We start from the raw sequence: 12761 nt of genomic DNA, 5'->3' as shown, positions 1-12761 counted from the left end.
ACATACAGGTAAAAGACTCACATAAGACAGATACATCTAGAAGCATAGGGTTGTGGGGGCACAGATATTCGTGGGATATCTTTACAAACTATCAGAATAAGAAACACATCGGGCTTTTGTAGTCTCAAAGGTTAAGTCATGTAGTGAAAACAGGTAGTTTCACTCATTACCAGTGGCTCAGCAGGGACTTGTTGAGCTCTGTAGAGATGGCCTGAGGGGAAAAAAAAGTTGGGTTCAGCATGAAGATGTCAGGCAGCTTTTCCTGACTGTAGTACTAGTCTATGAAGACACATTTCTACATAATGAAATTTCAACTGAATAGCAAATTGGTTATTTTTGATCTCCGAGTTTCTGTCATTATGATTATCTAACTCAATTTGATAAGGATTATATGATATATATGTCTTCGGGTTCCTATTACTGTTGAGAAGCACCGTGACCCCCATGACACACACCTGCCCTCAGCTGCTTTCCATAGTAGTGGAGGGAGACCACACAGCCCCTTTCTTCTATCCTAGACACTAAAGCCAGAACCACATGGCCAAAGCTGCCAACTTCTTCTGCTTGTTGGGACTAAAATATGGATCCCTCTGTCAATTGTATCCTCATCGAATTTCTGTTTCCAGTGTTTCCTTCAAAGCCTAAGCTCGACTGTCCTGGCACTCCTAGTGTAAATCAGGCTGGCCCTGATCTCAGTGATCTGCCAGCCTCTGCCTCTAGACTGCTGGGATTAAAGTGTGCACCACCAGAAGTGGCACTGCTCTCGTCTTTAATTCCTTTTCACAAGTGGGAAGCTTAGTTAGGGTCTTGCCCTGAGGCCATCACTCCCATCCATTCCCTTTAATGTCAGGATTTTCTTTAATCTTTTAATGTCCTTGAACACAAGTCTTAGCTCTGTACCGATTCCTGTTTCGTCTTTTCTCCCCAATTGTACATTTTGAAACTTTCCTTGCAGTTTGCTCATTTTTATTATAGATCTGCATATGCATGGCTACTAATAACCATGCAACACAGTCCTCACGAGAACCTGTTCTGAAATCTCTTCCACAACTTTAATTAATCCCAAACTCTCCAATTTAACCTTAGGCAAAGAGCAGAAAGCAACTACATTCTTCACCAAAATATCACAACAGTCTCTAGGACACATACTAACATTCTTTTCCTCTGAAACCCCTTGATCCAGGCTCCCAGAGTTCAAATCATCCCCAGCATTAACGTCTTCTATGCTTTAACCAGTAATAGTCCATTAAGATATGCTTAAAGCCTTCTACTGTTTCCCTAAACCAAAGTCCCAAAGTCCACATTTCTCCAAACATACCATGGTCAGGTCTGCCACAGAAATACCCCAGTCACTGGTCTCTAACTTCTGTCTTAGGGTGTCTACTGCTGTGAAGAGACAACATAACAACTCCAACTCTAATAAAGGAAATATTTAATTGGGGCTTACATTTCAGGGGTTTAGTACATTACTGTCATGGTGGGAAGCAGGGTGGCATTCAGGCATACACAGTAATGGAAAAGGAGCTATGTCTGGATCCCCACAGAGAAGAAAGTAACAATGAATACCAGGTGTTCCTGGAGACTCTGAAACCCTAATCCTATTCCCAGGGATAAAATTCCTCCTATAAGCTCACATCTCCTCAAAGAAGATCACACCTCCTAATAGTGCTAGTACCTATGGCCCTTTAGGGGTGATTTTCATTCAAACTATCACAATAATTGTGTGTATGTATATACCTATATATTCCTGTAATATCAACATTCAGACTTTTCCTACAGAAAATAGAAATAAAAAGTGAAATATCAGTTCTTAAGGTGAAGGTCATTGGTAGAATATTTGCTTAGCATATACAGGTCATTAAGTTTGCTCCCTAGCACAGAAAAAAATATAAAAAATGAAATAAAAGAAGTATTAAGGAAGCTAGATTTTTCTGAAATGGATTAGATTTTGCTTGAAAAGGCTGTTGATCTTAGAGACAAACACCATATAGATGTGTGTAAGCACTATACCCCAGGAAGAAAGAGGCACAGCCATTGAGTCAGGACCACACTTAATAAAGGAGTATGTATCATATAGTAAACGTTTGCAACAAATATTTACAAGCTGAGGGAATAGAAGCACATTTTTGCCAATTTCAACATTAAAAATACAGAAATGCTTTCTGAATACAACATGAAGGTTTTAATACAATTGTAAACAATTACTTGAAATTAAAAATCATGGTTTTATTAATATTTTTATATTTTAATAACACATAAACATATATACCATATGACAAACTAAAAGTAGATCTCTGATTTTGTTTTTTGCAATTAATGTAACTTAATGTTTTTAGTGCCATAACAAAAAGAGATATAATACATATAAAACACAATCTCTGGATAATTTGTGTATGATATAAAATGAGATTTTCATAAAAATTCTTATTGTGAGGAAATCTTAGTGCCCAGAGTACAGCTTGTTGGAAGGAGAACATGTCACATAGAACACCATGTTTTTACACTGTATTATCTTCAGATCCTTCATCCTGCAATACTTGATGCTTAAAATCTTCTAAATATCATTTTATGTTGCCTTTTCTGAATGTGCTTAATAATGAGGTGAAATTTTCCTACAAAATACACTAATATAGTTTTAAAAATTATAAAGAGTCTGAAGAATTGCATTGAAATATTGTCTTAAATGCAAATGTGCATATATCAACAGTAATCAATAAAATAAAACTTATTTTAAAAAATAAGAGATAGGTATTATAAATAAAATTAAAGCCAAATATTTAACATATTGTTTACCTCTATCTACCTAGCTAATATTTACCCATATATATATGCATATATGCATGTATATACACACACATGTATACACACATGCATGAACATACTTATTTATATACATGCACATATATGTGTATGCATATATACATTATACATATATATATACACACAAGCACACACATACAAAGGGAGGGCTTTTGTCCATATGTACATCATATAATTATGGATGGCGGTTGAGTGGAAGAGTTATATATCCCACACAATTGTTTCAGTTAGGGCTTATATTGGTGTAAAGAGACACCATAACCACGGCAATTTTTATAAAGGAGAATATTTAATTAGGGCTCCTTAAAGTTCAGTGATTTAGTCCATTTTCATCTTGCTTGGAAGCATGGCAGCATGTAGGCAGAGTTGGTGCTGGAGAAGGAGCTGAGAGTTCTGCATTCAGAGTCAAAGGCAGCAGGAAGTGACTGCCACACTAGGCCTAGTTTGAGCATCTGAGACATCAAAGCCTACACCCACAATAACACATTTTCCCCAACAAGGCCACACCTCCGAACAGTGCCACTACCTATGGGTCAAACATTCAAATACAGGAATCTGTGGGAGCAAGTCCTGTTCAAACCACCACTGCAATGCTTGTATTTTCTCAGAAAAATATGTTATGTGGGTTTCTCTCTTACAAGGAATGAAAAAAACTTTCTAATAACCTATTTCTTGCTGTAATACCAACACACAATGATAGCAAATAATCCCTCTGTCTTTCAATGAAACCTGCATAGAAAAGGAAAAAAAACATAGACCTTAGGAATAAAGAACAATTCACACATTAAGAAAAATGTTATTAGCACCATCACTAAAAAGTGAAAATCGGGGTCTGAAGAGATGAATCAGTGAGTATGAGCTCTTGTTCTGAAAGCAAGAAAACAAGATTGTATGAGTTCAAATCCTTAGCATGTGTAAAGTGTGTGTGGCAGTACACACCTGCTGATTAGCATTGGGGACAGAGCCAGGAAGCTGCTGGCATTCCAGTGGCTACTCAGCTACCCAGAGTGGTGAGGCCACATTTAGAGACACTAAGACCTTTAGGCAGAAGATAGGAGACAAGGCTCCTATTAAGTTCTTTTGACCTCAGCTTTTGCATATTTGGGCACACACATGCACACCCAGCATACACAGCCCACACTCCTTTTCTTATAAACATAAATAAAAATTTAAAAAAGAGTTATAATTGATTTAATGTGAATTTTTGAGAGATAATAAGAATAAATTGTCACATACTTTGGGAATAAAAATATTACCATTATAATGCAAAAGCAAAAGAATAAGTATTTTTCAAAAATCCTGCATAACTGTAAAGATACCTTTTAAAAATAACAAGAAAAGCTTGGATAAGTCTATCTCTCTGTTTTCCACAGTCATAAGTAATTTTTTATAAATCAGAGTATGGAATAATTCCAAACAATGAAAGGAGTAAGATGAATTGAGTATTCACAATATTTTCCTACAATATTTCAAGCAAAGGTGTGATTATTTTTAACCCTTATATTTTGGTAATATATGGAAACAAAATGAACCTTTAATCTTTTAAAATTACATACTAGTATCCTAGAATTTCCTACAGTTACATTTTAACAATAAAATATTGTTAAATATATTATTCAGCAATAAAATATATTCAGATATAGGACTTTAAAAAATAAGAATGGATATTGGAGTGAGGAGAAAATATTTTTAAATATTTCCCTTTTAAAACATAAACATTTTCTACAAACCTTATACTTTTATTTATATAGTTCCATATATATAATCATGTATACACACAGGAACTCACACACATGTATGTTTTAGTTCTGCCATTTACCTTCAATGAATTACTATTCTATAAGTTTGATTTATTCAAGTTATGTGTATGATAAATGCTTCTGTCAGTCTGACAGTGACATCCACAGTGATTTCAAGAACCACATTTGAACAGAGATTCTCTAAAAAAACATGCAGCCATTCTACAGACTTCAGCTTAAAAAGTGCTTTGATTCAACCTCCCTTTATGTCCTGCAGTCAGAGTCTGACTTTCTAACTACATTATCATATGGTCCAATTTCTAGTACTTTTAAGTGATACCATTTCTCTTTCTAACAAATTCTTCCTTTTATTTTTTTACGGGATTCACTCTTCATACAAATATTGCAAAAACACATTTATCTAAATTCTGGGCACATTAATTTGCAGGTATCACCTCTTTTCTTGAATATGAATATTTTATATTAAAAATATGAATTAATATTATGAGCATGTGACATCTTATAGGTTTCCTAAGAAGTACAAAGCTCCGCCATCTCCTTCATTCTCAAATAAATGATGAAGCCCACAAAAAGGTTATAATGAATAGCTGCAAAAGATTATTTCAGATGATTCAAAAGTTTGTGCCTAATTCAGTTTTCAATATCCACAAATTCTCTTACTTAAATAGAGTAGATCAAGTTTAATAGCAAGAACATTTAGCACAAATTCTCTTACTTAAACACAGAATAGATCAAGTTTAACAACAATAATATTAATGATAAGCACCTACCAAGTATACTTTCAGTCCACAGTAAAGAATCTCATGTCTTATTCAAAGCTCTTTTGATTGCATTTCCTTATATAGGAATATATAAGTATCTACCTATTTGCATTTAACTACAGTTAATGAAAAAGAAGAAATTGGCATTAAAGAGATAAGGGATAGTTTTATGGAATGTTATGGAGAAAGAAAAAAGAGAAGATAAATGATGTAACTGTAGTGTAATCTCCAATAATAAAAAAGTACATTTTTAAGGAAAAGATCAAATAATAGCTACTGTCTTATGTCTGGGTTTTGTGATACTCCTTTCTAGCTATCTGGCTTTAGTGGTGCCAATTCACTTCTAATCTTGCCAGATTTGGAAGGTCAGATGCTATCTTAACTTTGCATAATATATGTAATTTTACTAAGCTTATTTGGGAGGTGACAGGATGACTTTCCATTACTTAAGTGTCTTGCTAAAGAGATAACCAAAAACAATGGACAATGACAGTGACATCTCTTGATCATTCTTTTGTCTTTCCCCAGTGCAAGTGCTGGCCTGGATTCCAACTGAAGGATGATGGTAAAACATGTGTAGACATTGATGAATGCTCTTCGGGCTTCCCCTGTAGTCAGCAATGCATCAATACATATGGAACCTACAAGTGCCGCTGTGCAGAAGGCTATGAAATACAGCCCAATAACCAAAATGGCTGCAGGTCACTCTCAGGTAGGGAATTGAATTTGCTCATGATCCAAGCCCAGTTACAAAAATGGATTTTGAATTTTATGACCACTTCTTATTGAATTTATTCCTTATTCCTGTGTCTGAGACGTCATAACCCTTCCCTTGGTATTGGAATACTGATCCAGAGACTTTGCATATCATGCTTGTTCTTCTCTGTTTAAGAGCAGGTTGCATTGCTGTCTTGTAAAGAACTAAGAGTTTTTAACATGTTGGGATTGCAAACACATGACATAACTCTTCTCAGCATGCTTTCTCTGAGGCACGGATAGTTATCGCTTTTGCCAAGGTTGAGAGACAGTACTGTGACGTTATTGTGATAACTTTTCTTCTGTTCTGTGTCACCTGCAGTTATGCATAAATGCCTACCACAGAGAGCTAGAGACCAGTAGTGGTAGTAATAACAGTAAATCCTGCTATATACCATTAAATAAATCATGTAGCTATTTAGAAAATCTTAAACTTCTGCTTAAGCAGTCACACACATCAAAAGGATACAAGGCAATATATGATTATTGATGGCATATAAGGGAAATTCTGTCCATCTTAGCTTTGAAATATCATCAAAACAATATACTTTGATTGACTTCACTTAAATACTTTTTCAAATCAATGTATATACAAAACTTTTGAACTGCTTTTCTTTAAGAATTTGTTTTGCAAGCTGGGAGGTGGTGGCACACGCCTTTAATCCCAGCACTTACAAGGCAGAGGCAGGCAAATCTCTGTGAGTTTGAGGCCAGCCTGGTCAACAAGATCTAGTTCCAGGACAGGCTCCAAAGCCACAGAGAAATCTTGTCTCAAAAAAACAGAACAAAAAATAATTTAATTTGCTTCTAAATGAAAACTCAAAGAAAAATTTCATAAAGTGTATTGGAGATTAACACGTCTTTATTATACAAGTTTGTAAATATGAAAATAAATAAAATAGTAAGGTATGCCAGAGGAACATTTTTGAAAGAATTATAAATGTACAAAAGATTGAAAATTATAATGAGAAGTGGCAAAATAAAAAAAATAACAAAAATCAAAATCTGGAACTTAAAAATGGTTAATTATTAAGAAGGAATTTCTATCTAAACATCCGAGTCTACCATAGCTTCTAACATAGGTATACACTTTCCTTTCCTGAAATTCTCCACAAATACACATAGGAGTAGGTATTTTCTAGTACCAAATGCATTGTCTAATGTCTAAGTGTCCTGAGAGTAAGAGAGACACATATTCAATTGCTCCCAGTTCCTGCTATGCCTGCCAGTTGTGTGCTTCACTTTCCTACAGACAGAGTAGATGTCTTTGGCTGTTATTACTCAGAAAAGAACTATATGTTTGTTCATTTATACAGCTACACACTGAACCGAGAGAAGCCTAAACCGAAAGCCATGAGTGCAGAAAGTCTAATACAATTTTCTATTTGCTTTTAGATGAAGAACCTTTCTTAATTCTCGCTGATCAACACGAGATAAGAAAAATTAGCACCGATGGCTCCAACTACACACTTCTAAAGCAGGTATGTCACTTCCAGGAGGGCGAATCAGTGAATTTGCTTCCCCAGAGTGCAGCGAAGTTACGCACATAGAAAAACTAGCACTTGCAGCATATGAAGCTCCTATGTGCATGTTTGCAGACAAAAACTTATCATCAGTGTTTTAATGAGGTTTAGCAACGTGTCCCAACTTATTGCACGATGCTGTGTGGAAGAATGGGAAGATGGCAGAGCATAGATCGTGCGGAGAATTTTCTTAGAAGTGCTGTATTGCAAGTGGATGGCATATTAGAAGTGGCACGGTGTTCTCTTGAATTATTTTATATCCTGCCCAAACTGCTAGGCATACTACCGAATTCTGTATACTTCTTCATTCTGGAAAATAAATAAGATTGAGATATTTTTTTTACTACTTATTTAAACAATATAGTTTTATGCTGTACTTTGTCAGTTTAAGGAGAGATAATTAAATATCCTATTTATAAACTCAGCTAGCAACAGCATTGGATATATAGTCAGCATTTTAGTGACAAACTCTTGGTTTTTTTCCACCAAGCTGTGTAGTTCAAAGACTCTCAGAAACGGTTCTTTCTGTTATCTCTAGTGGCTAATATGGGTTTGAGATTGTTGGTAATATAAAAGGTTTTTCCTCTATGCAACATATAAACCATTATAACATAGTAGAAACATTTCAGTATAGTCTTGGTTCCTGTGCACATTTGTATTATTGCCAATCATGAACACCTGAGTAAGATGGACTTCAAATGCTTCCGTGAGAACAATGTGAGGAAATATAAAAGAAATGGGTATATTAAAAGTTCATAACAGCCTTTTGTCTCTGTGGAAAATGCTTCCTTGTGGTAACCACAAAGTGAGGAAGCAGGCACTAATTTATATTCAAAGAAACATGATGATTTCTCTGGATTCTAAACATTAGAAATAATATTAATAGAATGTGTATTTCTTTTCATTTTTAGGGATTAAATAATGTTATTGCAATCGACTTTGATTATAGAGAAGAATTTATATATTGGATTGATTCTAGCAGGCCCAATGGAAGTCGGATAAACAGAATGTGTCTAAATGGAAGTGATACAAAGGTAGCTTCACCTTGCATAAGTGGGATTATTGAATACTTTATTGGTGTTATTGACCAGGATATAAAATCTTATTTGATAGCAAAAAATTTCTTATATAACAAATTAGCTTGAATTCTGTTTTACACTTTTTCTTTGAAAGCTGATAAATATTAAATTTGTAAAAAGAGCCATTTTATTTTCAGGTTCTATTTTAATTGCATTTCTTGCAATTAGATAAGATTCATAGTTGTAAATAATGGAGTGTAGATAAAATTTTTAGCATTGCTAAAATGTTCTCAGCACGTGTACAGTTATGAATGATTTTATTAGCTCACAACTAAGTATCTGTCACATTCTAGACATGACCTACTTGGTACCACCCAATGATACCCTAAGTTTTAAATAAAATATTAGTTCAGTGTGGAAGCTATAAGATAGATTATACAGAAGTTAGGGGCTTGAGAGACACCTCAGCTTCTAAGAGCACTTGATACACATGTAGAGAACCCAGTTTCAGGTCCCAGAAACATTCTAAAGTGGCTCACAAATACTTGTAATTACACTTCCAATGGATCCAAAGCCCTCTCTGGTATTTGTGGATACCGAACATACAATGGGTGCACATATATAGACACATGCTGATATGCACATAAATAAGTAGATGATAATAAATAATTTTTCAAAGGCTTAAAGTAGATGAAACATCAATTATTTTTATGTTTTTGTAATTAGTTTCCATGGAAACAACTCTTTGAAAACATTAGTGAAATCTTAAAGTACATGTACATGAGCTATGGGTTCCTGTGATCCAGGTGAGTGTCTGAAGCATATGACTGCAACAGCAGGTTGGCTTCATATCAATGGTTACCATTCACAGAATGAACAGACTTTGTTGTTTCATAAAATTTGAAAGTCTGCCTAAAATCTTTGAATCTTGCAGTGTTCAAACTCAATCATGGTTTTTCTCACAAGAACTGTTTTTATTCATGGTTACTTTTATATTTTAAAGACACCTGAGGTTTTTTTTTTTAAACCTCTATCACCTTCCAATTCTTATTCTATCATTATTTTAAAACAATGTTGTATTGTGAATTTTTTTAAAAAAAAGAGTCACCCCTTTTCCACAGAATAACTGTTCACTGATGTTCATCGAACAGTCAACAATGTCAGTTTTCAAATATGGAACGTGGAAGGCAAAAGAAACAAATATGTCTTGCAGTCAAAGCAAATCATGGCTGCTTCAAACCTTCTTGTCTCACGTTCATTACCACTGGCTGTTTAGAGAAAAAGTGATTCCAAAATTCTATTGCTACTTGGCCGTGTTCAAACACAGGGTGCACTGTTGTCTCTTACTCTAGTGCTGTATTTAAGAGAGTGGTGAGAATATTACCAAAGCCATGAGAGCATCATTTAAGTAAATATTAATAATCGTTTGTGTGTGTATATGTAATGGAAGGTTTTTCCCAGAGTTTGAGAGGATGAGTAGATAAACACTAATGAAATAAAGTTATCAAGTGTGGATCTATTTGGGGGGGGGCTTATATTTTTCTTTAAATACATATGTTACTTCTGTGTCTAAATACACATAGGGTAACTTCTTCTAAATAAGGAATGTGTTGTGGTAAATTGTTCTCTTCTTTATCTAAATTTAATTTCTTCAGGTTAAATAGAGTTCTGTATCTCAATAAAAATAAAAAAAAACAATTGTTCAAATCTTATTGAGGCCATTTATACTGCTAACCTTCTAAATTCTTATTTTGTTAGGTAGTGCATAACACTGCTGTTCCGAATGCACTTGCTGTTGATTGGATTGGGAAAAACCTCTATTGGTCTGACACAGAGAAAAGGATAATTGAAGTCTCAAAACTCAATGGCTTGTACCCTACTGTACTTGTTAGCAAAAGGCTGAAGTTTCCCAGGGACCTGTGTTTAGATCCTCGAGACGGGTTTGTAAAACTGTTAAAAATCTTAATGCTTTAGACTATACCCACTGTGTTAATTCTCTAGCACTAAAAGCATCAAAATTAAAGTAATATATGAATTGGTAGACCCTTTTCCATTCAAGCTTATTAAATATGGACATAGCATTAAAGTGATGAAATTAAAAGCTATTTAAAAATGTCTGCTTTCTAAGTATTTGAACAAGGTTATTTTTTTCCTAAGCAATTAAATCGCTAACAATAAAAAAAAATCTAGCTGATGTTGATGCCTCAAACTGTGAAAAAAGTAAGACAGACAACTCAAAATTAGGTTTCAGTGTTAATGTGGTAAAATCTATAAACAGCATAAACACTACCCTTAAGGCAGGAGACATAATTGGTGTCCATAGACAGTAAATGGTATTGTTTCATCAAATACATTCAAGAAGAAAATCAGAGGACCATAGCAAAGGGTGTACTGGAGCATGAGAATGAAAAATGTATTGGAGACATTTCTGACCAGCAGGTCATACCCATTAACACATCAAAGCTGTAGAATGTGTGGTGAAAATCCATAGATTATAAATATCTTCATTCACTTTCAATTATGTTGTTTTGGTAGATATTGAATGCAATTCTTCATATTTTACACAATAATGTAGCATAAATACATGCTCAAGATTACTTCTATGGAATCTCAACCTACTTAGCATGCTTGTTAAAATAACAAATCTAGAGAATGCTGGTTGTGGTAAAAATAGAACCGCTTCACAGTAGCCAGTAGAGGATTAGTGTAGCACTCTAAATTTACTACACAAAGTGTGTTTTGCCAAGTAAATTCATTTATCACACTTTAACTTTAGCCACCATTAAATTTTGGTAATTGCTAATAAAGTCTCTCTGTGTCTCTTGTTTATATCATAAAATGATTATGTCACAACATATTTTAGAGTTTAATTTTAGACATTAATCTGACTGGACTATATAAAATCAGACAAGATTTGCATTTGTTGCTGTTTCCAATGGGGCATACACGTTTTAACTTTTCACTATATAGTTTCAAATTATTTTATTATAAAAGTATTTTATATACTATACTGACATAATGTCAAAACAATTTTAACCAAAACAATTATATGTATTTTTTAATGCGTGTTTCAGTAAATATTGGCAAGATATTCTAAATTAAGCCTCCATTTGTATTCATTTATAAGTTTTCAGATTATTTGAATTTTTTGATGTTTTATCAGAAATGTTTTTTTTAAATATCTGGTTCATTGTACTTTTTAAAAACTCAATTAAACTGATATGGCTTCTTATATGCCATTAAAGGCTCTTCATCTCTAATGAAAGAAGTGTTGCCTGTTTATAAACATAAACATTATTTCTGAATTTCCTGTTTATGAAGTAAAGACTGCTCCTAGCCCAGTGAGTTTAGCTGATCAAGCTATGAGTTTTATTTTTCCCAGGATACAGTTATTACCCCATAAACTCAAGGCAGTCTTCAGTTATCATCAACATAAACCCATCATTCAATATGCCAATTAAAATAATGAATGATAAATTATTGTGAATGATACAAAAGACTTCTTTGGTTCCATTTTTGATAGTATTTGTATTCTAATACATCTATGCCATTTTATAACCAAAGAAATAGATAAAATTAGATCTTTTAGGGAAAAGGGCACCTAGTTTAATAGCTACAATTCAACACTGCCATTTTAACACTGTTTTCTGGTTCCCCAGAGTGAGGCAATAAGAAATCTAGGTTTTTTTTGCATCCATAAAAAGATCTTCATGCAGAAAATGCCATATATAATCCCTGTATAAAATGTTGGATGGTCCCAATTCAGAGATGCCGTCTACATGTATAAAATTATTTAATAAAAATAGCTAAGTCATTCCACATCATATGTGATTTGCATGTGGTCTAAAATGTGTTGTTGCAGCTCACCCCTTGTTCTGGGGAGGTGTGAGTTTTTTCAGACAGAAATATAAGTCAAGACTCGATGGACTCACTGATCTCTTTAATGCTATGAAACAACCAAAATTTGAAGAGACAATGGGACACTATTTCAGTTTCCAGACTCTCGTTTCATAATTTTTCTACTGCATCACCTTAAAGTTTTTTTTGTTTGTTTATATTTTATTTATTTTTTTTATTAAGAAAGAAACAAAAAATTTTCCACCTCCTCCCAGCCTCCCACTC

The 12761-nt window shown here is 33.9% G+C and overlaps 1 protein-coding gene across 1 annotated transcript in view; it reads left to right on the top strand.

Annotated features, from left to right (window-relative positions):
* The window catches only part of Lrp1b (LDL receptor related protein 1B), a 1800012-nt gene that overhangs the window by 1572811 nt on the left and 214440 nt on the right, over positions 1-12761 (top strand). Inside the window, exons 56-59 of the mRNA XM_026778709.1 lie at positions 5870-6053; positions 7493-7578; positions 8532-8654; positions 10398-10579. Of these exons, the coding sequence (XP_026634510.1) occupies positions 5870-6053; positions 7493-7578; positions 8532-8654; positions 10398-10579 (575 nt within the window). The remainder of the gene's footprint in view (positions 1-5869; positions 6054-7492; positions 7579-8531; positions 8655-10397; positions 10580-12761) is intronic.

Source organism: Microtus ochrogaster, chromosome 4 (assembly GCF_000317375.1).
Source record: "Microtus ochrogaster isolate Prairie Vole_2 chromosome 4, MicOch1.0, whole genome shotgun sequence".
NCBI lineage: Eukaryota > Metazoa > Chordata > Mammalia > Rodentia > Cricetidae > Microtus > Microtus ochrogaster.
Note: the sequence above shows the minus strand (reverse complement) of the source record. Positions and strands in the feature narration are given on the sequence as shown.